General features: G+C 48.6%; 1 protein-coding gene across 2 annotated transcripts; it reads right to left on the reverse strand.

The window, feature by feature from the left end:
• Positions 1–1,291: 1,291 nt before the first annotated feature.
• RAB7A (RAB7A, member RAS oncogene family) lies at positions 1,292–19,428 on the reverse strand. Of its 2 annotated transcripts, none has more exons than XM_048957186.1 (6): positions 19,299–19,428; positions 5,262–5,322; positions 4,172–4,298; positions 3,141–3,359; positions 2,414–2,542; positions 1,292–2,245 (listed from the first exon to the last, which is right to left on the reverse strand). In XM_048957186.1, the coding sequence occupies exons 2-6, from the start codon at positions 5,312–5,314 to the stop codon at positions 2,150–2,152; spliced, it is 624 nt and encodes a 207-aa protein (XP_048813143.1). In that variant the 5' UTR covers positions 5,315–5,322; positions 19,299–19,428; the 3' UTR covers positions 1,292–2,149. The 2 variants fall into 2 exon arrangements, with proteins under 2 accessions (XP_048813143.1, XP_048813144.1); XM_048957187.1 differs by lacking the exon at positions 19,299–19,428 and adding an exon at positions 18,566–18,655.
• Positions 19,429–26,337: the final 6,909 nt, after the last annotated feature.

Here is a 26,337-nt window from a genome sequence, read left to right on the forward strand (position 1 = left end):
CATGTATGTATGCATATTTACTCACACAATATATACATTATAGTTTGTGTAGATGTGTTGATATATGTCAGAACACACACAGACTTCAGATAAATGCATTTCCACGTACCCCAGGCAGGCAGAAGCATGTCTGTGTGCCCTCATTTCCCCAGGTGCAGCCAGGCTGTGTTCACAGCTGGGTGCTGTGGTTGAGGCCGTTGAGGGCTGCAGGTGCATGGGGACAGGGCTGATGCTTCAGCAGAGAAATGGCTTCCCCTCAACACAATGTGCACTGCAGGGACTATCAGCCCAGCCAGCATCAGCCTGCACAGGCATGAGGTGATGCTTTCAATGGCAATCAGCACAAGGCTCGAGTTCTTCAGAAAGATGCAGTCCCACCAGGACACAGCAATTGCAGGGCAGTTGTTTGAAATGGATGTGGACAGCAACAGCCAGTCAAGCAAGAGAAAAGTGTGCAAGGATAAAGCCACAAAGTAGGATACAGAACACAAAGGCTGTTAGAAGTCCCTTGAAATAACTGGCCTCGTTTCTCGTTTGCTTTCCGTGTTGCTGCAGACACAGCAGTGAGTGAGGCAGCACTGAGTGCCAGCAGAGGTGGCAGCAGAGCAGAGGTCATGCCCAGAACCTCGGAACTGCACGCCTCAGGGTGAGCAGACCAGATCAGGCAGAGAACCTTTGCTCAACCCAAGGAGCACGAGCAGAGATACCTGCCCTACTGAGGTGTGTGGGGTCACCCAACTAAATAACACCTGCCCAGCCCCCTCTTAAGGGAACAACCTTACAGTACAGAGGCTGCACCACTGAGGAGGCACCAGTTCAATGAAAAGGTGACAGAGCAGGAGAAAGAAAGCATGTTAGTGAAGGAAAAAAGAGAGGCAGAAACAGAAGTAAACAAGGAAGTTTGTTCTTGTTTAGTTTATTGGCATCATGTTTGTCTCTTTACATAAGAGCTCAGCCTACGTACTAGAATGTAGACCTCTGGAAAACAGGTAGAAGGGCTCCATTTAAGCAAGCTACAAACGCAAGAACAAATACCAGGAAGAAAGGAAGAGAGAGAAAAGGGACTAGAGTGCCAAGTTTCCCCATACCAAAAATCCAGATTAGCAGTCAGTAAGAAGAAAAGGAAGATCCATAGTCCAGGTCGTTCATTCAGACACAGCTACCCTAACCCGGGTGGGAGAGGAGCTCCTTCCACAGCACAGAGAGCCACTGCAGCACCCCAGCTCTGGCTCCTTCTCATACTCAATCCAGGACATCAGGAGTTAAGCAGGAGGAGAGGTGAACAGTGAGGTCATTTCATAGCTGTATTTAATTTTAAACCCAATAATCCAGTGTGCATGTCAATGCTGTTATGCAAATCTCAGAATTTAGATACAAGGTAGCCAGACAGATTTTCCAGAAGATGAAGCCTGTCGGCCTCAGAACAAGACGACTTACATAGTTCATCTCTACTGTACAGAATACTGCCTCCATCTGGACTCTGTGTCGCTAGCACACCACAGCTCACAAGTGTCCTCCTCACTTTCTACACAATCTGTGTTTCAGTACTTGAACATGTAATTCAGGAATTTTACACTAATTTATACATTTTTAATTGGTTGCATATATTAACATGTACTATAAGATTTCTCCTAAAGAAGCATTACATAATACATGGATACTGTAAAAAGATCTGATTAGTTAAAAGTAACAAGCATTAACAGAGATACATACAAAACTCAACCTAGTTAGACTGAGTGCTGAGCTTGCAATGAACTATGGGTAATCAGCCTTTCCAGTTGCAGCCTTCACAGGGGAAAACACAAGACAGTTAAAAATGTATGTAACTTGTTACACAGATTACCTGTAAACAGTTTCTCTCCATTGGACACCTGGAATTAGATTCAGTTCCAAACATACATACGAATTTCCATTTTAAACTAAGAGAAAGGCCTGTTACCATGAAGTGTGATGTGGATGGTGCGGGGATGTGAGCTCTGAAGTGCTGGGCTCTCAGATGCTCATGGGAGATGGGTGGGTTTTGGCAGCTGGAGATGGAATTTTTTTTTTTTTTAATTTTCTTTTTAAACACAGAAGAGGGGCTGTGTGTTTGAAGGCCTAAGTGTGATATTTGTTTGTGAAGGACTGTGCTCAACCCCTCCCTCTTCCCTCAGCAGCTGCAGCTCTCCGCAGAAGCCTTCACTCGGTCGTTCTTGTCTAGTTTGATGGGTTCAGGGAATTCGTTGTAAAGCTCCACTTCGGTTTCCTAGCAGGAGGGAAGGAAGAGTTAATGCCACAGCTCCCCACAGCGCTCTCAGCACGCTAAGGGCTGGGGAAAGCTGCTGGAGAGCCCAAGCCTTCCCAGCCGCCTGCAGTGGCTGAGCCCGGCACGCAGGGCCAGCACCAGCAGAGGGCACCGCCAGCCCCTTCATACCTGTTTAAGTGCATTTCGTGCAATCGTCTGGAAAGCTTGTTCCACGTTGATGGCCTCCTTGGCACTGGTTTCAAAGTAGGGGATGTTGTTTTTACTGTAGCACCAGGCTTGTGCCCTTTTTGTGGTGACCTGGGGGGACAGAGAGCAGCATCACCACCTCCAGCTAGATGGAAAGAGGACTTGGAAACAAGTCAAGGCCAGAGACCCCTCACAGCCAACGTGAGCTAAGGCAGCACAGTTCTAACCTCACTAAAACTGTAGCCTTGATACAGAGCTGTCCCTAGCAGTCCCAGCTCTAATAGCAAAGGTAAGGCTGAGTACTTTTCTTCCACAGCCTTATTTGAAGCTCTATCATAGGCAGGGCCAACTTCTGCTGGAGCACCTGATAAAACCGCCTGCCATGAAGCCCTCAGCAAGGATGGCGCCCAGAGGAGACCAGACCACAGAGGACAACTTGCTCAGGTACCTGCAGGACAAGGACTCGCTGCTTCCAGAGCAGTTATTCAGCAGTACTGAAGGAGAAAGAGCTCTTTCTCCTTAAGCCTACCAAGGAGCTGCTGCAAGAGCTCTACCATAAGGCAGGAGCACATCATACACAGACACCTGACCTCTCCAGGTAGATAACAGCCTGGAGAAACTCTCCCACCATTGGCTATCACGTGGGGAGCCACACACACCTTCCACTCCAGCAATCCCCTAAAAGGAGCAAGCAAGTCACAGTACTCACTTGTCTGTTTTCTAGGTCGATCTTGTTTCCCAGGACAACAAAGGGAAAGTTCTCAGGATCTCTTGGACTGGCCTGAATGAGAAACTCGTCCCTCCAGCTGTCAAGGGTTTTGAACGTGTTAGGGGCTGTGACATCAAACACCAGCACACAGCAGTCTGCTCCCCTGTAGAAGGCAACTCCCAGAGACTGGAATCGTTCCTGGCCTGCTGTATCCCATATCTGCAACAAAAGACAAGGCAAATAAGCCAGCTCTGATCTAAGACAGACACTCCACAACTAGAGTATTTATTTCAAAGACTCTCCACTAGATGTCCATAAGCCCCAGCTAACAAGACAGAAGGAACATCAGAAGGTTCGGGATTTTTTCGTAGAAACCAGGTTTCACAGACCAGAAACATCCTTCTAAAGATGGAGTTCACCACTGCTGTGCCCAGCCTGAGCCAGCTTTGGATCACTGTTCTAAACAAGCAAGACCAGCCATTAGGATCGGGTGGCAGCTTGCCTGCAGCACTTGGGTACACTGGGACAGTACAAACTCCTCTCTACTGGCTACAGTAGGGTTTCCACTGACTTGCTGTCAGTCTCACATGGAGATGAAAGCATGAGATAACCTGCCAGTCTGCTTATGTGTCTGTTATGTGGCACTATACCCACAGGAGTAAGGGCAGCACAAGTAGTATGATCTGATTAAGGAATCCTTTTCCAGCCCTTTTCAATTCCTGAGCACTACAGAAGAGCATCTTTCCACCAAAACAAAGTACAATGACAGCACCAAAAGCTGTTTGTTTTGAAATGGGGATTGGCAAATCTGCCACTAGCTGAGCCCAGACAAACTGGTCTCTGCTTTCCCTCATTCAGCCCACATCCAGCTTTTCTGAGAGAAGCCCAGCAGCAGCTGTGGCCAAGAGCAATTTCACACCAATGGGATTCACACCCAGTACACTGGCCCCTGCACTGCTCTGAGCTACAGTGAACAGATGCTTCCACACAAGCATAGTGCAGACACCCTCCCAGCAGGAGTCACTGCTTACCTGCATTGTCACTAGCCTGTCATCCACCATGACCTCTTTTGTCAGGAAGTCTGCACCTATCGTAGCCTTGTACTGGTTACTAAATTTCTTGTTCACATACTGGTTCATGAGTGATGTCTTCCCCACCCTGTACAGAAAGAAAAAAAAGACTAAGTAGGTTGCTTTTGCAACTGTGTTTGAATTGACCACTCTAAACAAGATGTTTCCCTGCCATTTACTTTCTACCATAACCTCCTCTCCAAGAGGGGGAAAAAAAAAGAGAAAACACCCACTTCCTAAGAAGGGACTTTCACAGCAATAGGTGCTGAGGCAACATGTGAGTAAAAGCATTAGCTACATAAGGATATGAAGGCTTAAAGTCTTGAAGAACTATCTTTCCCTATCAGTAATCTGATATTCAGTAAGGAGTATGCATCACTGAATGATCACAAGGGCAGCCTTGTAAGATTAAGCGCCCCAGCAAAACAACAGAACCAGTCACCTTTAGCCTCTTCAGCTGGAGGAAGGAGGCTATGTCAGCACAGCAGCTGCATGCACACCTGCCAGGGGCTCAGAGGCAGAGAGCCTCCTCAGAGGAACAGCTCAGAGGGTTCACATACGCTCTTCAGGGCTGAGAAGCACTCCCTGATCAACAGCTTGCTGGGCACATGGTATAAATAAGTGCAACTCATGGGAGTCAGGTTACAGCCTGCACAGCAAGTCCCCAACCTGCAACAGTGGAGCAGGCTCCTTGCCCAAGAGAGCAGAGCAGTAAAGACTTCCTTCAAGGGGGAGGCTCCAGTCAGAAACTAAGCAGGTGGCTCAATGTAAGCTTTATCTCTGAGAGAGGCAGAGCTTTAGGAAGTCACAAAAATGCCTATTACTTTGGGGTTTTTCTTACATTTTTAATTGAAATGCTTATTTCACCTTCAAACTTAACATCCTTGCAGAGAGGCTTTCCAGTTTGGTCAACCCATTTCATTTCCCTGTTAAATATTACAGAAAGTCTTCAAGGTATTAAACTGTGGAGACCCATCAGGACAGAATTCCACTGATCAGAGCACTGCTCCAGCCAGGTACAGATCGGCACCTTAAAGGCTCCCCCACTTACCCAGAGTCTCCAAGGATGATGACTTTCAGTAACACTTTCTTCCTAGAAGTCATCTTTTAAACTAGAAAAGAAGAGAAACAATTCCATGAGACTTCATCAGCACGTTAATTCTTAAGGCAGAAAGCAGGAAGCTTGGAGTCTGAGAAGCCAGACTGCTAGCAAGGAAACAGCAGTTGGAAGAGCCTGAGGCCAGACTTCCAGTGCAGCCTTGAACTGAAGCAGTAACCAAGCATATGCCCACTGCACTGGCAAGGCCAAGCATGACCAATAGTGACAACCTGATAACAGCAAGTAGAAATACACATATGTCCTTGGATCCAGTTTCCAGGTTGTTCTCTGGACACTGCCTCACTGGAGTGGAGCAAGCTCCCAAAACAAAGCTAGTTCTTATATGTGCTGTGAGATGTAGGCAGTGATGCACCCAGAACCACACTTGAGCTTTGTACTGTTCAGTAGTTCCCTAGAAAATGAAGCCTAGCTTCTTCTACCTTCCAGATCTGTGAAAGGTAGAAGCAATAGCTGCACTCTGTGAAGACGCTGAGTCCCTGGAGATGCAGTGGATGAAGCAGTCACAGTCACACAGGACAGCTGAAATTGCCATGCCAGCTACTGCCAGGCTACGGGGTCTTTATGAGGAGATGTGAAGCAAGCTACTGCCACCTCAGCTTCCTGGAAGGTGGAGTAAGACTACAGTAACAAGCCTTGTAACATTGTCTGCTGCTGCCAGACCATGAGTTGCATCCTGCCACTCTTCCTAGGTGCGTGGCCATAAGTGTGCCACTAATAGTTCATTTGATTAGCAAGAGTGAGAGTTGGGCTCCAGAGATCTACGCTGTTACTTGCTCCCAGATCTCCTCCAGGTCTGTGAAGAAGCTGCAACTATCAGCTAGAACAGGCCCAAATACACCTCAGCATAGAGAGAGCAAGTACGAAGCCCTGCTGCTAGCAATGGAGAAAGGCCCCACGTCAACACTCCCTACTGTGAGGCCCCACTCCCCACCTGTGGGAAATAAATAGGACAAAAATCTTTGTTGCTCAGGCTTCATCAGATGACAGACCCCAGTCTGGTACTGACCTGGGGTATGTGGGCTTCCTGGCTTTCCCCAAGCAGCTCTTGCAGGCCCTCTGCAGCTGAACAAGCCAGAAGATGGTTATACGTGTGCTACTTTGAATTCAGAAAGCCTCTGACAAAGGCTTCATGTACTAATCCCTTAAACAGGGACTTGACTACCCTAGAACTCTCATTCTGCCACACCAACATGCATTCATTCTACTACATAACTCCTACTCTTCAAGAGCTATTCCTGACTTTCACAGCTAAGGAGGCCTTCACTCTGACAACAGCATGAATACGTGCATCTTCTGAGCAGCTCGGTCCTACGCATTGCTGGGATAGGCAACAGCCCAGGCTGCAAGATCACTGCTACCCACTTCATCCTGCTGCTACAGGAGGGAGCATCGTCTGAGCCGCAGAAGCCTCTTACCAGATGTGGTGTCTGACTGCAAAAAGCCTTTATCATCAAGCTTTGAGCAGAGAAAGAAGGGCAGTCTTTTAGACCATCCCACCAGGGAGTGTTGCATAAGCTGAAGGAGCCATCCTGCTGCTGGTGGAGGAAGCAGTGCACTTTGGACTGCACCCACCTCATGTATGTAGTGACACATTGATGTGAAACACTGCTCGGATAGTAACAGCCAAAGGCTGCTGAGTAAACAGCCACATCCCATGCAGAGGGTTCATGCTGTCCTTAGATGGCTGTCAGTAGATGCCAGAGAGCCTGCACAGGACAGTTACTCTTGTTATTAGCATCTCTCCTTTCTGGCTGCCTTGGAGCTGAATGTCACCAATCAACCCCAACATTCAGTCCACCTTCTGCTCATGCTAAGATCCACACTTCAGCTCATCCCGTTAACAGCAGCAGGCAGAACAGTCCATGTAAACTCTTCCAAGCAGACTGCACCTCCTTTGCTTTCAGAGCACGTAGCAAAAGCAACCTTACTGCTAGCCAAGCCAGGGAATTCTGCAGAACAGTTTGCCCATACGGAGTAAGAAAAGTAAGCAGGGCCTTGGAACAGCTGAGAGACAGTTACATATAGTGAACTGCCATCAAAAACATCTGCACAGGTTCAGGTCTAGTGTAATAGTCACCTGTTTTCCTCAGGATCAAGGGTAAACAACTCACCCTGAAGTGACTGTCAGAACACAGCATGTACTGCTTCTATTTTCCTCCCAGTGTTTTTAGTATCATTTGCCATCAGCTGCTACAAGCTCACTGCCTCCTGGTATTCAAAGCAGCTTTAGACAAGCTGGCATTAGTTCTCATGCTCAGTGAGGGATTTACAGCGCCCTGAGTTACAACACTAGCAGACTGGATCCTTAGTGCCCAAATTCAACACGGCCTGAAGCCCCGCAGTGAGGCGAGGGAATGCTGCTCTGTCAGGCCTCATCACCTGGGAAGCAGCTCACTGAACAGCCACAGGAAGCATGAATCAAACCCAGCCCTGCCTTCTTCTCATAGCTTACTGGCTACCCCATCAGTGTGGAGGGCCATTACTGCTTCCCTAATGCTAGTCAGGTGAGGCACTCAGCTTCCCCCCCAGGTGATGCAACGGATATGAGCCACAGCACAGCAGGAGCTGCCTCAGCTCAGAGCTTGGTTTGGGCCACAAAGCAGTGAGGAGCTCCAGCTCCGCAGTCCCTCAGCAGAGGCCACTGCTCAGAGCTTCTCACCCCTGTTTTACCACTCCTGATGGATACTGCTTCCAAGCCCAGCCAGCAGTTGGATCAAGCCCCCTTAATAACCATCTCCTTACACATAGAATGAAACCCCAGAGTTGCTTTTTGCCATTCTCAGAGAAGGCTGTCATTGGAGAGCAGACCTGATAAAACACATCTTTCAAAACCTGCAGATGTCCTGGAGCCTTCCCACAGAAGGCAGGCCTTCTAGTTTAAGATCAAGTTGATCTCTATAGCACTACTTTGCCATTTCCCTGATCCTTATCACATTCTGCATGGCTGAGCAGGTATCCAGCAGCAGCTCCAGCTTTAAAGCTGCCATTTGTGCTAAACAGAGGTGTGACTTGTCCTACCAAGATCTTAAAGATTCAGATGGATTGAAGAAGCCCTGATATCCTAACTGGGGTCTCTAACAAAGGAAGCCAAAGGCTCAAACTACTCCAGGAACACAACTACATACATGTCCTAAGCTATTTAGATCTCATTTCTGATGAGCATTGCTGGTACAAAACTACAGGAGAACAAGGATATAGCTTCTGCTGACAGACAGTGCAGGTTTTATATCCATTAGGCAGTACTGGGCCAAGCTGAGATGTAGGTTCCACAGGGTTCTCCCAGACTTCCAGCATGACAAGCTCAGGTTGAGCACCACCACAGTTTTGAACTCACCAAATCGGTGGTATCCAAGGCTGAGACCATTTTGTAACATGCATGCAACTTCTCTGCTTTATGGTATCTGGTGTGATTATTCTAGAGCAGCATCCTGCAAGAGTCACAGAAGCCCTTAAGATGGCAGTGTGTGAGCTCACACAGGGCTCCCATCCAGTCCCAGGAGCATTTCTGAACAAACACTTCCTCTTTCAGAGAAGTCCTGAAGAGAAATGTTAACATCTGCCTCAAGATATCAGTTTTGTTTTACACTGTGCCAAGTCTCCCATAGAGAAGTCACCTGGATGATTGATGATAACACAGCCTACCAGCACACCCATCTAGCCTTGTTTAGGGGCTGTCAAAGCTCCATCAGTTGGGAGGCCAGTCAGCACCTTCCTCTCTCTTGGCTTTACAGCTGCCAAAGGAATGATGCAGCTCCTCAGAGGGGAGAGAGAAGTCTGTCCACTCAGTTTTTAGTGCCTATCCCTGTAAGAAAGCAAGCCATTACCAGTGTTGACTCCCATGAGGTTCAGCCTAGAACGGCACATTCACTGTCAGTAATATTACCACCTGTGTAACACTGGCCCACAAAAGCAGGAAGGGAGAACCCTCACAACACACCTGCACATGTTGCTGACTTAGCTGGCCAAACAGAAGAATCAGGAAGAGTCTGATGAAGCTCTGTAGCACAATTGCCTAGATGCAAGAGTAAAGAGTCTGTGCCAAATCTAATTAGACTTCCCTTGTCGCTTCAAAGCACATTACAATTGTCCTTTCATTGGCTATATTAAGACAGCTGTTTTAGCTCAAGTAGAAATGGATGGTTAAGGATTCCTTAGAGATGCTCATGCGTCAGGTGACAGTGCAGGCACTTCAATATTAATTAGGTTGGTGCAAGCAGAGAACAGCAGGAGCTCACACTGGCAGCCCACTAGATCTCTTATATTAGTTACACTCAGACAGAAGTAGGCCTTGTGATAGAAACACCCTGTTAAGTCACTCAGGAACAGTTTGGGTATAGAAGTAGCCAGGCTTGGGCAAGGACACTCAGCTTTATGGAAGATAGCAGCATGTTGGTTTTAAACCTGCCAATAAGCCACCCGAGCAGTTTACCATTGCTCCTTCACTATTAAACAGTTCAAATCACAATTTTAACCAGCAAAGCAACCCAAGCTGATGCTAGGTGAACAGGGCCATTTGATAAGGAGCCCTCTGCTCCTGCATCTAGCAGCCTGCCATCTGTGCCTTCCACTAGAAGGTAGCACAAAGCTGAAACAAGACTATTGCAGCCCACTTCTCTTCCCCAGTCCTTTGGCAGGGACATTTAACACTGCTCAGACAAGGTGCAAACAGGAGGTGAGCAAGCACCAAGCAGACAAACTCACCACGATTCTTCAGAATTCTGTTTTACTCCCTGTCCTGCAGACAGGGCAATAGTGAGCAGGCGTTCCATGAGAAGATACCCCATTAAGAGATAGGCTCACCACAGTCTGAGCAGAGGAACAGCCACCTGAATACTAGGAAAGCCTTCTGTAAAGAAAACTTTACCCTGGAATTAATCAAAATTGTTCTGAAAAGCAGCTACGTACATTTCCGACACAGAAACGCTACCTCTGTTCCCTCTTCTCATGTGGGGGAGGTTGCAGAGCATTAAGCCTCCATAGCCAAGAGTTATTTTTATTCCCCTTCTCAATGGTTCTGCATTTCTTCAAGGAGATTGAAGCTGGAAAAATGATTCAGAACCAGCTCACACAGAAACCATTTCTTCCCAGAACCAGAAAGTTTCCAGGGATGTTTGGCACTACAGGAGGTGACATCTGCTTGGACCTTCAGCCACTGAAGTGAGGGGCTCACTGGATGTTCATGCTGCTCTTACATGAGAAAACAGGAAACTGGCATATATCATCCACCCCATGCTCACAATGAGCCCTGCTGTGACTTTTTAAGCAAAGACAATGAAAGGCATCACGTCCTGGTAAGGCACATAGTCTGTGATTGCAGTTAGTTGACCAGGATCACAGCTCTGCTTGTACAGAGCTCAGGAGGTCCAGAAACTCTGTCTTGACATCTCAGCAATCTCCACTTGCAGCAGGGCCTCAAGTAAGAGCTGAACACATCCCATAAACACGGTTCTGTAACAGCTCAGTTCCATCTACCTGGTCATGGAGAACATGAATAAGGTGTCTGCTAATGTAAAGCTACAGGTGTCAGCATGAGCAATTCAACATGACTGCTGATCTGAGACAAGTGGAGATTGAGCTTCTAACATTTCTCCAGAGTGACATGAGCCCATGAGCAGAGCCACAACCCTGTGCTTTCAGCTGGAAAAAGGCTGAGAGCTGCTACAGGACAGTCAGCAGAGACTGTTACTTTTGTATGAACGTGGATTAAGAGATGCTAAGTTGTCTTCAAGCAAGGAGCCAGAAGTAGATTTTAAGTTCTGTGAGAGCACCTAAGCTGCTGTGTTTTCCTCACCAAGTTTGAGCTCTCTACAAGTGGAGCAAGTGCCTAGCAGCCTCACACTGAGGACAGCTACAAAAGCACATTTAGTTCTGGTAGCAAGTTGAGCCTTGCAATGACAGGAGCCATACAGGCAGGCAACCTCCTCCCATGACAGATCTACCAATAGCTCAGCCTCTCCAGCTGGCTGAGAGCTTCCCATCTAGGAAAGTCTCACATCTAGCAAGGACATGTGCTGGCTTTGTGCCTAAGCAGCAAGTTAGATACATCCTGTCACTCAGGTAGAGAGCTTGCAAGAACTGCTCTTTATAAGGTTTGCCTTTCTGGATGACAGGCTCCTATGGAACAAGAAATGTGGGCTACCACAGTCCACATGGTCAGAAGTGCTTCCAGGCTTCACCAATCCACCACAGCAAAGCAGTCGGCTAAAGCAAAGTCCACAAAGGCAGCTGGCAAGCTATTCCTGTGACAGTTACACAGAAGAGTACATTCTACTGATACAGCAGCTCATAACTGATTTCCACCTCCTTCTTCCCCACACATTTGTGTTCCTGCTGCAACCAACATATTCCTTCCTGCTGGTACCCAGCCAAGAGCTCATAGCTCATTGTTCCCTGCTCAGGAGCTAGGCTGCCTGCTGCATCAAGAGCCAGCTTCTGTCCAGTTGGTACCTTTCCCAGCCCTGGGAAGCAGCAATCGCTGCTCTTTATGGAACTGAGTCTCAACTACAGGTTACTTTTTGATACAGCGTATTACACAAGCTATCACAAGTTGTCAAGCATAGGTACACTGTGCAGAGTCTGCCAACCCTACCAAGGAATCAGAAGGCAAAAGCTTCCCCTTTTTGAAGAAAGCCCAGGGCTTTCTTCACTGACACAACTCAGATCAAAACAGAATATTAAAACATGTTTCAGGATCCCAAAGGAATCAGCTTCTCGACTAGGGCTGGCTGCAGCAAACTCCCACCCTGTTCTGAGGGTGGAGCTGCAGCCTCCAGCACAGCTGCTCCAAAAGCAAGCTGAAGCAGCCAGCCACAGCTCAGTAATGCAACATGGAGCTTAGCACACCAGTCTGCTTCAGCACAAGCAAGTGGTATGAGGTGGTGCTAGCAGCCAGCTGAGCTGGTCCAAGAGCTCACTGCTGGATGGGTGCCATGTCAGACCTGTGCACACTCCTCCAGCTGCACACAAGAGCTCTGATAATTCCACAGAAGAGGACATCCCAAATGCCAGCTTAGTCAGTGCCAGGACAGATGGAAGGCAGGAGCAATGCTGCCAGTGCCTGGTAGGAGTGATGTGTGCAGAGGGATCACAGGACTCGCACATGAGAAGGGGTCAGCTCTCCCCGAGGTTCCAGCTCAGCTGGGGCTCCCTTAGCGCAGCAAGCACAGATTTGGAGAGCACAACATTCCTGAGAGGCACTGATGCACATGATTAGTCGAGCTCAAAGCCCAAGCTTTCAAAGCCAAGTTCTCCAGGCCAAACCTCACTGATTCACAGCCCTGTTACACCTCCCGGCACTTCTCCAGATCAGAGTTGTTTTGGGCCTGCACAATCCTGGAGTATTAGCTGAGGGAACTGAACAAGTTTGTTATTCTGGAGCTGCCACCAAGTTGTGACTGCTCAGTAGAAGTCTAAACAAGGCAGGACCTGCCTCCACCTCCACAGCTCAGGAGCAGAGCTTAGAAGCTGTCCCTCGTGGTTTAGGTAGCACTGCAGCCACCTTCTCTGGAGGAGGCATTGTGTTGATCTGATTACATGGTTGGAAAGTGGGAGCTAAGCAAGCCCCAGTTCATTTGCTTACAGTACAAAGGTAGATGTGTCTCTGCATGTTTAGTCAGACCACTTGCATGTTTAAGAGCAGTAGAAGAGGTCTGGAGGTCAGATCTCAATATCTGCACAAACATTACTTTACCTGGGCTGCTGCTCATTATAAGATTACAGCAGCATAAGCAAGCTCTCCCAGGTGAGAAATGCCCTGAGCCAGGGGAAGGGATGTACAGCATCTCCAGCAATAAGGGCAGATATGCTGGGCAGCCATCCTGGATAGCTCGCTTGAGAACAAACATCATCATCTCCACAGCCAGCAGCAGGTATTTTGAGATTGCAACTGTACAGGAAGGCCTCAAAATAGGCAATGTGCTAAAGCACATAGCACCCAGTCCAGGACACTGAGAAAACCAAGGTGCTGAAGCAGCAGTTTTCACACTGTACAAAAACAGCCCTGTGAGAAAGCCGTACAAAGAGCTTCTCTCCGAGCTGGATGTTCCCAGTCATGAGGTTTCTTAGTCCACCTCACCCAGACTTCCTCCAGAAGGGAAAGGCCCCTCACACTACAGGGTATCTTCCTCCCAGGGATGAGAAGACACATAAGAGCCTCAGCAGACTGCTAGCAAGAGCCTGAAGATTTCACTTACCCTCCTTTTGTAGGCTCAAGTTACATTGCCATTCAGGTATGAATATTGATGTGCCCCTACCTCCCAGGAGGAAGCAGCACTCTGAGTCCCTGAGGATTTCAGGTAGTTCCCAGCTAACTCCAATCCTCCCTGGGGATAAGGCTGTTACAAGAGCAGGCATGCTTGCTTTAACACCCCTCCCCCTTTATTAAAGCAAGCTCAACTTCCCCTCTTCTGCCCTGGGGGAGACAATCTCAGGATGTGGGAGGAGAGCTGAGCACATCCACTGGCTGCTGGGAGACACTAGGCAGCAAGCCATGCGTCTTGACTAAGGGCCTTGCCTGCACAAAGTATTTTAGCTGTACCAGCATAGCTTCCGTGTTGCCATGCCTCTACCAGAACATCCTTGATGGAGACCTGCCAAAGCAAGCAACACGAACCTTATACAACTGAAACATGGTATGGTGCCCATACAGCCTGCATCACACTGCCGTGGCTGCCAGCTTGTTGGCACACAGCCACCTCATCCGTGGAACCAAACAAGTTTCAGGAACCTCTCTATGAATACTGAAAGCCCAGCACAGTTCCCACGTTAGTGAGACAGAGGCAGCTGGGTTATAATCCAGAAGATAACCAGTAAATAAACCTGACCAGTTCAAAATACTGCAGGTTTGTCAGGCCACTAAGATACAGTGAAGTCGCTAAGTCTCTACCATCTCCAACTATATATTTCAAGTACTGGGATTAATTTCTTGTTTTGTTTCCAGCTTGCTAAGATTTTACACATTCCTATCATGCTTTCAGTTTTAGAAACACAGACAGGAGGTGTTAGATAACCTTTGGAGGGGTAAGCAAAACACAGATCTTAGACCTTGCCACTGATACTCAAGCCTTACTTTATCTACTCCTGGCTGCTAGTTTTCCCAGTTCCTAGAGGCTGGGCAGGAAACAAGTAACTGAGAAGACTTCAACAAAGGTTCAGGCACTCAAGTCACAAACAATGGCATGAGAAATGGCTGCAAGACGATGCACCTCAGCTGTTCTGCTTTAGCACCAGGATCCTAGTAAGTGGGACAGGACAAATACTGATAGATCCAATCCCATACATGCAAATGTGAAGAACTACAAAACCAGCATTAACAGCAACATCCTTCCTCTTATTTCAGGAAGTCTTATTCTTGAGAATAAGTCTGCTCAAAGACAGGTGACTTCTTCCAGAGACACACTGCAATCTAAGAACTACACCTAGGTCTGTGAGCAGAAGTCCTGATCCTACTCATACTCAACACCTCTTACTATGCTACCGCAGTTTGCTGAGCAGGAAGGACAAGTATTACAGTCCCAGGATGGGAGGGAAACAGCTTACCATGACAGCTGAGTCAACATCTAACAAGGAATTCCTACAGTGGAGATTGTTTCAAACTCATACTTTGCCCCTTACTCCCCCTTGCACAGCTCCTGCAACATTTACCAGCTCAGTTATTCTCTTATTCTCTGCAAAGGACTAGAACAGTTTCACTGAAGTGACTTGCATATTATTCATAAGACAGCACTGGTAAGCTACATCTTCTTGCCAGAGGGAAGATCAGGGCTAGGGATGCCTTCGTTGCAGCTGTCTCACCACTCATGCTCAAGCCAATATTACCACAGTGCCAGATTGCAGTTCAGATACATTAGCAGTATCCAGGAGTCAAGTTGAGGAGAAACCTACAGAGCCAAGTGACTCAGCCCACTTGGAAGAGATGAACACCAAGCAGGCTACCATTCAAGCTGCTTTCCAGCAAAGAGAGACCCAGTGTTTGGTAAGGACTCATTAGATAAGACTGGCAGTCCCAGCAATCAAAGTCCAGTACTCCACAGCCAGGAAGCCTCCAAAGGCAAGCTCCAGCTATCTGCCTTCACTTTCACCCACTGCTTAACTAGTCCAGCTAGTCTGCCAGGTGATCAAAGCTGCAACATGCAGTGAGCTAGTACAGGCTCCAGGAGTTTTCCTTGAGTAGCTACATAAAGATCTATCCATTTATTTTAGGAATTTCTGCTTAAAACTCAAGCAAGCACAGTTAGCTATGAAACGTCAGCTTCAGGTCATAGTTCTGGATGGGCAGGAGGGCAAATCACTCACTACCTCAAGTGCTTTCAAACTGCACAAATAGGATTCTTGGCACAAGTTTACACTGCAATCCATCTCAAGCGCAGTGCACCTTTCCTGAAGCTGCTCTGCCCTGTGAGAACAGTCGTGCCCTCAGAACTTCCCAGCGAGAGACGTCAAGGCTATTTGAGATCAGCTGTAAATCAACACACTTCTGTGGCCCAGACAAGCTTGTTCCCCTCCGTCACTGACCGAGCATGAGTTAGCAACAGCAGTGTTGACACAGCTTTCTCATGCATGGAGTGCTGGCTCTGGCACCAGGAAGGAGAAGCAGTCTCACAGGAGCAGCAGTAACAGCAACAATGACATCATCACAGCAGATCTCCAGCAAGCAGTAAATGCAGCAGCATGCAGAGTTCAAGCACGCTCTGTTTGTGGGGATGCAGCAGGAGAAGCAAGCATACTGAAAGCTAGCAGCAGCCATGTGATAGGAGCCTCCTTTAACTGCCTACTATTTCTGAACAGCACAACTGAAGCCACTGACCTTGGGCACTCATTTAGAAGTTTTATTCAAATCGCATTTAAAGGGAAGTAACCTTTTAATAAGGCAGCTAACTGTAAAACAGCAAATGCTATATTAGCTACTGTCATTCAATTTGTTACCGTGCTCAATTCCGTTTTGAGAAGCAGAGCCCATGCTTGGACCATTACTGCAGAAAGCAACCTTTTACCCTCACAATTTAGTGCCACAACTTCTCTGTGTCTGAAGGCAGACTGCTACACAGCAACTGCAGGAGATCATTTTGAAAGGCTGCAGGGGGAAGTCAACCCAACTCCAACAGGCAATTAAACTGCAATTATCAAAACAATGCTGTGCAAAGAAGTGCTTCAGTATCTGAAGGATGCTGGATTGCTGTCAGACCAGCATACAAGGCATAAACATACTAGCACTCAGCCAAGTTCAGCACCAAGTTCATTTTCATCTGCACCCCCTTCTACCAAAAGGACCTCAGTACCAGCAAGCCTAGCAAGTGCTTCAGAGCAGCTCAGGTCACAGCCATGGGAAAGCCCAGGAGGCAGAGAACACTGGTAAGCACCAAACTCTCACTTTGCACACTCAGTTTACTTCTGTTATTAAAGAAATTGGTATGCTACAACAGGAGGGACAGCAAGCATCTGTGAGCCGAGACACTCCTAAGCTCATTCAGAAATGCAAACACCCTGTGCCTTATTCCACAGCCTTCATTCCTAAGCCCAGGCTCACCAAGCACCCATCTCTGGATGAAACATTTGAAAGAACATCCTAATCCAGCACAAGCAGTTTTGTTTACAGTCAAATGTTAAGTTCCACATAAGATAGTCTCATTTTTGCAGAGAAGTCAGACTAAAATCTCATACATGTCAGAAACAAAACTATATATAGTTCTGCACAGATGGTTTGATCTTAATCGTCATGTTTCCTCAAGGACAAGTTTTGCCAGAGATTTGCTCTGACAGGTAATTCGCATGACCTTCCAAGCCAGCAGCCTTAAAGCAGTAGCTTTAAGAAGGTGCTGCACAAATTTAATCTGGTAAATCTCTTTCCCCAAACATTGGTTTTGGGTAGAAAACAAAGGATGTTGTTTTCCTCAGATAAAACTCAGGAGAGATTCAATAGCAGAGTTTGTATGCTTTCGGTTTACAATTCAGGACTCACCTGCTTCACAACACATCTGCGCTGCTCTGGATGGTGGCTGATGCACTGAATTTGGCAGAAGGGAAAGGATGACTGTAGCACAGTCACTGCAACAGTTATTTAAGCTTTTACCTTGGCACCTTTCCATTTTAAGGTGTAAGTCTCAGCGTGCCATGCTGAACTATTAATAGAGTATTTGAGGACACTGGCCACTGCACAACACCATGGGCAAAGGGAAAGTTTAATTTAATGAATTTCAGACCTTACCAGTTATACTTCATGCTGCAGGTGAAGAAAGCAAGAAACTGCTAGTAGTTTTTTCATAATTTTTCCTGTTGAGGGGACAGATTAACCCCCATCTCACAGGAATATTAACAGTACAGAAAAGAAAGGGCAGTACTTGGAAGTGGCATTATTAGAGCTACTTTGGGTTCTAAAGGCATGGTGAGCCTGCTCATTAGTTCATGGAGAGCAAGTCATGTGTTCAGTCAGCTGTTGGAAGTCACAAGGAGGGGGGGAAAAAGAGACAAGTATACTTGTTCTTCCTGAAGAAGCACAGCAACGGAGTTCTGATTATTAAACAAGGAATATTCAAACAACTCCACCCAAGACAACCTCAAATCTATCTTTTAAGTGCAGAGTACATTCACTTTGCCAGCCCAGCCCTGCTGGAGGCACAGCAAGGCTGCAGCCTCTATCACACATCACTAGTACCACCACTGATCACACGCAGAACAGCCACAAGGGAGCCTTGAAATCACAGCCAAGCACTGCATACTGCTGGTTGTGTACTGCTCCCAAAAGGAACTCCCCACTTCCCCAGCACTAACCCACACCAAAAGGCACAGTGCTAAGCACAGGTCAGAGCTGGCCAGCCAGGTGCTGGAAGCTTTAACATTTCCAATTCGTAGTTATCAAACAAAGAACAGCTTGCTTACAGTTGGGAGGACTTTGTTCTATCATGTGTTCTCAGTTTACTCATAAAAAAAACCAATACATATCCCAACAACTCTGCTTATCAGCAAGTATTCTTAGCTTGCAAGAAAACAGTGTTGAGAATTCCTGCTTTTACTTAAATAACTCAGAGCTATTGGGTAAGACTTACTCATTCTGATGCAGTTACCTCTCTCCCTTCAGATTACAGCAGCCTATTCTTTTAATAACTGCCTTACTACTGCAAGAATTCCACTATTTACAAGAAACAAAGCACACTTCTTTTTAAATACAATCATTAAGTATTCCTATCTTTATTAGCCTCAATATACCTGGGCATTAATAATGCATCCATCATTTCATTTACCTTATTACGCTCAGAACAAAAAGCACTTCCAACATCCACTCTCATACTCCTCAGAACTGAGTCAGGCTTTGCACATGCCGAGAGCTCCTTTCGCAATAACTGCCAGCTCTCCCAGCCTCCTGTTTGGCAGCATAAATCGCTCCTCAGGCAGCCTGCTTGTCTCTAAAGCAGCATCCAGGCGCCCCCCTCCCTCCCCCCCACCACTTCAAGCACAGCCACCACCCACCTCCCAGCATTATGGGCAGCCCCGGCCCCCAGCCCTACCCTACCGGCAAGGAGCAGCGCAGCACGCCACATACAACGCACTCTGCTTCGCGAGGGACCACCGCGGGCACCTCACAGCGAGGACACACACACAGGCCTGGAGAAAACGCACAGCCCGAGGAAGGCCTTCGTGCCGCCGTGCCCGAGGCGCCGGGCGGAGAAGCCCTTTCCCAGAGAGCCCTCGGCTCCATTGTTTCAGGAGAAGCGCCGGGCCCGGCCCCGGGGAGGCGGCAGCTCGGCTCCACAGCCCCGGATCACCCCCAAGGCGGGCGGCTGCCACTCCGGCACCGGGCCGAGCTCAGGTGAAGCACAAAGGCGGCGCCCCCCTAACCCAGCCAGCCCCAGAGGCGCCTCCGGCCGCAGGGAGGGGCCCGAGCGGCACCCCCCGCCCAGCAGCGGTAGCTGGGCCGGAGCTGGCACCCCCAACCCAGCCCCGAGCACAGGCGCCGCGCGCGCCCCCCCCACTCACCGTGGTGCGTGTGCCGCAGCGCCCGCCCGAACCTCGCTGTCCCTCCCCCGCTCGTCTCGGTCGGCTTTATCGGGCCCAACCACCTCCCCGCTTTCACTTCCGCCTCCCCCCCGACAACTTCCGGTCACGGGGTCCGCCCGGTGTCGCTGACGTCATCACGGCGCCGGGAGCCGGCGGGAGGGGGAGGGAAGGGAAGTGAAGCGAAGCGGCGTGCGCGCGTCACGTGATCGCGGGCTACCTGCCGCCATCTTATGTTAGTGGGCGGGGGCGAGGCTGGTGTGCGAGTGCAGACTGCGCGCTGCAGTAAGGCGACTCGAATGTATTCGTTAGCAGTGTTAAACGTTGGAATGGGCTGCCCGGGGAGGTGGTGCAGGTATTTAAGGGGTGCGCGGACATGGCACCAGGAGCATTGCTTAGTGATGGGATGCGGTAGGGCAGCGTGATGGTTGGACGTGCTAATCTGGAGTATCTGTTCCAGTTGAAATGATCTGATGATCGTGCAGGTCTGTGGTTCACAGCTGAGCCCCAGGACTGCAGCTTTGGGCACAGCAGCAGCTGGTGGGGCACAGCACTCCTGGCCCTGCCAGTTTCCTTTAAGGGAAGGCACACGCTGGGCTGTTAGCAGCAGGCGTGAGAGCTGTGCTACAGAGCGTTCCCCTGCTCTCGTGCCTAAAACTTTCATTTTTCTTTCTTTTTACACACTATGAAAAGCAATCAAGGCCCGTGGGTGAGATTTCCTCCTTCCCTCTCTATCGCAGAGCGATCCTGGCACCATCTATTAAGTGCTTTCGTTACACAGAGGATAACCTCGCACTGAGTTCCTGTGTTACTGGCTTTCTTGGCACAACCAGCAGCTGTGTCATGCAATAGCCATCCGTGATGACTTTCTGGTCCACTGTGGAAATGCTGCATTTGCGCAGGCTGACGAGGCAAAGTCCTGCTGCCTTGAAGAACACGTGAATGCTGGCACTCAGGAGAATGAATGTCTGCAGGGAGGACCTTGTGATGTAGCCCGGGTGCTTGTAATTTGGCACAGATGACAGTTAGGTTGGCTGTGGTTGAAAGCAAAGAGACAGTGGTAAGAAAGAGGTAAATGGAAGTGCTGAGTGGTGGCTTCTGCGTTTTACCTGGCTGTACAGACAGCACACACACTTCCCCACCAGAATAAACACGGGGCTCAGGAGACACCAGAGCATTATGCAGTGAACAGCACGACTAAATGCTGTAGCCTGTGAAGAAAATGGTGTTTCACATCTGACCACTCAATTGATAATATAAAAACTCAGTGGAACCTTATAAAAATTGATTGGTTTAAAGCCAATTGTTCCCAATCACTAACATTGCTTAGAAGAAAGAAGTTTGCTGCCTTTGAGGAACCTTTACAGAGATTAGCAGATCCATCATATTATAGCAAACAAACATTTACCACTGCAGAAACCTCAACATATTTCAGGCACTTATCCCACTGAACCAGGAAGTAAGAACGTCTCTAGCTTTGATTTGTTCCCTTTGTGACATCTAATCTCTGTCCCATCCAATTAGGGATAATAAAACACCATCTCTTTGCGTGTCCTTGGACTGAAAGGGATCCTCCCCTTCCTCTTGCCAGTCCATGAAATGGCAGTGAGAGAAATAGCCTGAATACAAAAACACTCATTATGTGCTGATTTCAGAGGGGCCTGCAGAGAGATCCAGGGGGCTAACCTGCACCTTGGCTTAGCTGATGTTTCTCATAGTTTCTAATGCACTCACACACTTCCCATGGACATACGGCCACCTCACCTTGGACCATCTGTGATGTTAAAGCTTGGGGGGAGCCTGCTCATTCTTCTAGTACTAACCCAGCATATTTTGGCTCACCTGAGTCCTGCAGTCCCTCCTCCTCATTGCTGGTCACAGCCCTGGGATCCTTTCTTGCCTCTTGGGTCTGGAAAAATAAAGCTCCAGCTGACCGTCCTGTCATCCATGTGTGAAGCTTCCTCTCAGGAGCTTTGCAATGTTTTTCTCTTGCCATCTTTTGCTTTCCAGGCCAGCTTCCTCAAATTATCATTATAATGCTAGGACTTGCTAAAATAAAATTTAAAAAAGGAACTAAGCTGCAGCAAACACACAATATCTCCTTTTTGTACTCCAAGCTAAACCAGATTCACCCTGCTTCTTCTGGCATTTTGTTCACTAGAAATCTGCTCTTACATGACCACATAAGCATTTCCACTGGCAAAAGCACAGCTGTAGTCTTTCGCCTGCCCTCTTCTCTAATCCCTGCCTGCAGTACAAATACTGCTCTGGTAATCTACTGATGCTTTCTCCTTTGCAGTCCTTAGCTGATTTCTAAATCTTACAGCAGCAACACATGAAAGTAAAATTCCAGCTCTTGACAAGACTAGATCACCAGATACCAACCACAGGAAGCGACTGCAATCATGTTATCTTATGCCAGATCTCTCTAATCCATGCTTCTCTTGAGGTGCAGGGAATGCTAGGTACAGCACAAGGGATTACTGGCATCTCTGCTCACTGATGAAATGCAGCTGCTGGAGGCTGAACATCATAAAAACAAAGCACTGATAAAGGGTCTAAATGCATCTGTTGAGGCCTGAGACTCACAGGGACATTCTCTTAGATCCGAGTGCCTGTGCTGGCTGTGGCATGGCAAGCAGGGAGAAGCAATTGTCTGCCTCTGTAAAATGTAAAGTGCCAAAGTAAAACAGCCACCACACAGCTTCGTCACCACCACAGCGACCTGGAGCCTGGACTGGTGGGAGCCAAAACCCACAGAAAACTCAAGTGTCACAGGACAAAGGCAAGCTTTTGTAGTTCAGACTTCAGGCTAGGGAGCAGAAAGGTGCCGACATTCCATTCATGTCAAGAGGCCGTCCCACAAATAGTGACGGTCACTTGAGAACCTGTGGGTCTCTGAGTTGGCCTCCCTGGTACAGAGATTCTCCAACAGCAGCAGCTTCCCACTTCTTACGCAGTGCTAAATACTGGGTAATTAATTTTTACAGCTGCATTGGCAGCCTGCCGGGTAATTTTACATGATTGGTCTCAGTACTCAAATGGAAAAGATGATCCAGGGGTGAAGTAACTTCCCTGAGGCTGAAGTGAGTCAGTAACCTTGTCAGATCAAGGTCCCTCTAAATAGGGACGTTTGTAAATAATGTTTTAAACCCTAGAAATTCTATAAAAATAGAGAGCAGTGCACACAGCCAGCACAGAATGGCACAGGCCTTTGCAGAACTGACGTCTCTTCAGGAATCAAGCTTTTGTTACAGCAGCTTGTTCTGTTCTTACCAGGCTCTGAAGCCATGAGAGCGAAGGTCTGGTGTGTCTGAGATCTCCCAGCTCATGACATAAGTGCATTTGCAGCCACAGGGCCAGGCCAGACAGGCCTGTAACAGCCTGCAGGACCAATAGGTTGTATCCTGCCACTCTCCCTTGCACAGACCAGCCGCATGAGCCCCGCAGCCAGGCGGTTTTGTGGCAAAGGTGGCTGTGTCATGCTGTTGTACCCAGAATGTATCACACAACAGGGCCCTGATGCCATGTGAGCGCTGCACGTGGGATATTTTATGGTACAGGTGACTTGCAGGCAGCTTCTTTAGCAGTCAGTCAATGCTAAAAAAGTGTCCCATAGGCATTTCGAAGAGGGGAAGCTCTCCTTGAGTCAGAACCAAACCACCTCCACATGCTTTCTGCAGGTCCATCCTGGATGTGAAGGGCCAGACGTGGTCTGCAGAGGCCCTGGGGGCTCTTTGGGCAGAAGGGCATGGCCACATACCATAGCACAACACCTTTCTCACAATCCAGCCGCCTCCCTGCAGGCACAGCGTGCTGCATATTGGCCTCAGGTCCATCTGCTTCAGTTCTTTCAAATCACAGATTTTCGCAATCCCCTCTTATCTGCTCTAAAAGGAGAAGTAAGTTCTGTATCAATAGCAACCGTATAATTTTGTGTGCATGTTTTTGAAGAGTGTTGCAAAGATACTCAGCCTTGAAGGATAAGGGTGTGTGGGCAGTGAGGTTTACTTTGCTCTATCTTGGACCACACTTTTCAATGCTTGGTGCCCCAGCAGCTGCAATTTCGATCCCAGGGAGTTATGACTCATTGTTTGCGAATCCTTGAGCCACCAAATTGAAGGTATGTCCAGCAAAACACTATCATCTAAAACTGAAATGGTTGTGGCTGGATGTTAAAGCTTCAATAATTATTCCAGTGCTCAGAACTGGTTTCATGTCCCTGCTTGAATTTCTGGCAAACAGAAAACACACTCCACAAAAAGAAAAAAAAAAAAAAGAGCTTCCAAGATAAATACACATCAAGTGCTCTCCTTTCCTGAGAAAAGCTGAGAAGTTCCGTGCAAAGATAGGAGCTCAGTTATTGCACCAAGAAACAGAGCAAGCAACATGGGACTATGCCTCAGCACGCCCTGCTGACACCAAACACAGGATCACGGCCCTGGGACTGCACTAGATATGAGGTGACTCCTAGCACCCACGTTTGCAGGGCCTTAAAGGATCAGAAAGGAAAACGCAGTGCCACTGATGACAGGGGTCACACCGAACCACACGGCCGGACTGATGCGCGCAGCTCCGTGCGCCAGCGGCGTAGCGCACGCTATTCACTAAGGGGCGGGGCTGCGCTACCGCACCGCCCCCGCCGCGCTCCTCGGCTTGAGGGACGCTTGGGCGCCCCCTGGCGGCGGGATGCGGACACAAAGGGCTGGCGGGGCGAGCGCTGCAAAGCTGGGGCAGAGCGAGGGGCATGGCCGCGGAGCGCGGCACGGCAGGGAAGGCTGGCGGACGTGAGCCGTAGAGCTTGGCAGGATAGCAGCCTCCCTGCGCTGCTGGCTCTGCGGAAAGGCAGAATTTAACATTTCAAGCCAAGATTTGCACTTTGTTCCCCTTATGCCTTCTCTGGCTTTGCAGGATCCAGTCTGCCAAAGGCATTTTCAAGCAGGGGTGTGATGCAAAGGGCCGGATCACACGTTAAGAGCAGTTTGAATGTTGTGTGTTATCAGGCCCTGCTAGCACTCAGAGGTACGTTAGTGGCAGCTGTGATCACACCCTGATTTTCTCATATAATCAAACTTGCTCAGTTCCTGTCTCCAAAGTATGGTCTGATCCTGCAACAAAACCCAAACCCAGCCGAACTGAAGCCATCTCTTCAAATGGGCAACATCCCCTTCTATGCTCAAGCATTTCACCTGCTTGCATAGATTTCTTCTACAAGCAGACCACCAGTGCTCATCTGTAGCCATTTCAGTTACATTTCTAGGAAGCATTAAACATCTAAGCAAAAAATTTCTTTTTGTACAGATAAAGCACCCTTTAGCATTGTCTCTGTGGAAGCAGGACACATTTTAAGGGCTTATGAACACAGGGCAGCAGTGAGCCCCAAACAGCCCCCTCCAGACCCACCTCTCCTGAGCCCGAACCAGAAATCACAGCATGTTTTCCTTGGCAAAAGCTGTGCATGAGTTGTGCTGATTAGCTGAAAAATGAGGTTGTAAAAATAACAAAATTGGAATTTTTTTTTTTTTCTTTTTTCCCCATCTGTTTCTCAAGGGCCTCAGCAAGGCTAAGCAAACTCAGCTGTCAGTCTTACCTATAGCCTCAGGGCTGGGACTGCAAAACCTCAATGGTCTGGGGCTAATGGAGAGAGAGGAATGCTTCTGTATCCCTCTGGCAGACTGCTCTTGCCCCTCAGGCCCAGCAGATGCTGGGCTGGCACCAGTTCCATCCCTTCCCAGTGCTCGGTGTTCCTGAGGGTGACACACTTTCCCTGCACCACATCCTTTGCAGATGGCAGAGGAGCTGAGCTACCTAGCTGGGGCATGGGGACCGGCTAAGACAAGGGATGCTGGCCCTGCAGCCTGGAACAATTAGTGTGCAGCATCTGGCCAGGGTCCCGCAGCACTTCTCATGTTTAAACCCAGCCTCTCCCTTCCTGCTTGAGCAGATGTAACCAGCAAACCTAGCCAGAGTTTCTCTTGTGCCTTCTGAGAGCCTTAACTCAGCACAAGTAGCTGTAGCCTGGTACCACGTTACACCACATCCACACTGGGTGCAGGACAGCAGTGAGAGGGGCCTGCAAGCAAAACCTGTTCTGCAAGCAAGAATCCTAAAAGCAGTGGCTTTTGAGCCTATGGATAAATTTAGACAATGTGGTAGAGCTGGGAGCAGATGCTACACAGACTCAGCATGACTCAATTATCACAGTTAGGAATGGATCTGAGCACGGGGTGAGCGTATCACAGCCTGACTCAGAGCTCTCTGGGGTCTGGGATGGGTCAGGTTTAGAAATGCCGTGTTTGCCAGCTAGCTCAGAGTCAGGATCTGGGCCAAATCCAACTTTTGGCCCTGGATATAACAACTGAAACCCAATTATCTTCAGACACAATGGAATGTGTATTATTTCTTTCTCTCCATTTGCCAGGAGAAATCTCCCTGAGGGAGAGAGGGGAAATAAAGGCAGTCTGGAGTTCATTTACTCCCTGTGACACAGACGCTGGGGTTGGAGGAAGGGCAGGGACAGCTGCTCCTGGAGAGGACACTTCCACACAAAACCCACACGGACACCCAGAGGGAGCCCTAAAATGCAGCAGTGCTGTGCAAAGCCTGGATCAGAGCCAGCAGGCTGCTTCAGAGGTGATGCTGTTCAGAACGTAACACACCAGGAAATGTCCCACTTCGTTTCACCGCTGCCAAGGGGCCGTGTGACTCCAGCTCCAAACTCATGTAGGAAATCCGCTTCCGATCCGACCCTTGGCAACCTCAGCCCAATTCAGAGCATTATCTCTGCAGCTCGCGTCAACATATTAAACCAAGGCCAGGGCCTGAAGCACGTTATGAAAACACTCACGGCCCGTTGTCCCGCGGGGTCGCACCCACAGCGGTCACGGCAGACAACATCGCCCTCCGCTTTTCTCTGCAACGCGGACAGCACAAAGCACCACGCCTCCGGCCCCGTTTTTTTACTCAGGCACTCGCAAGGCCACCTTCCCCGCCGGGGGCCTCACGCGCTGCCGGGCGCCGC

This window comes from Lagopus muta, chromosome 11 (assembly GCF_023343835.1).
Source record: "Lagopus muta isolate bLagMut1 chromosome 11, bLagMut1 primary, whole genome shotgun sequence".
NCBI classification, from domain to species: Eukaryota; Metazoa; Chordata; class Aves; order Galliformes; family Phasianidae; genus Lagopus; species Lagopus muta.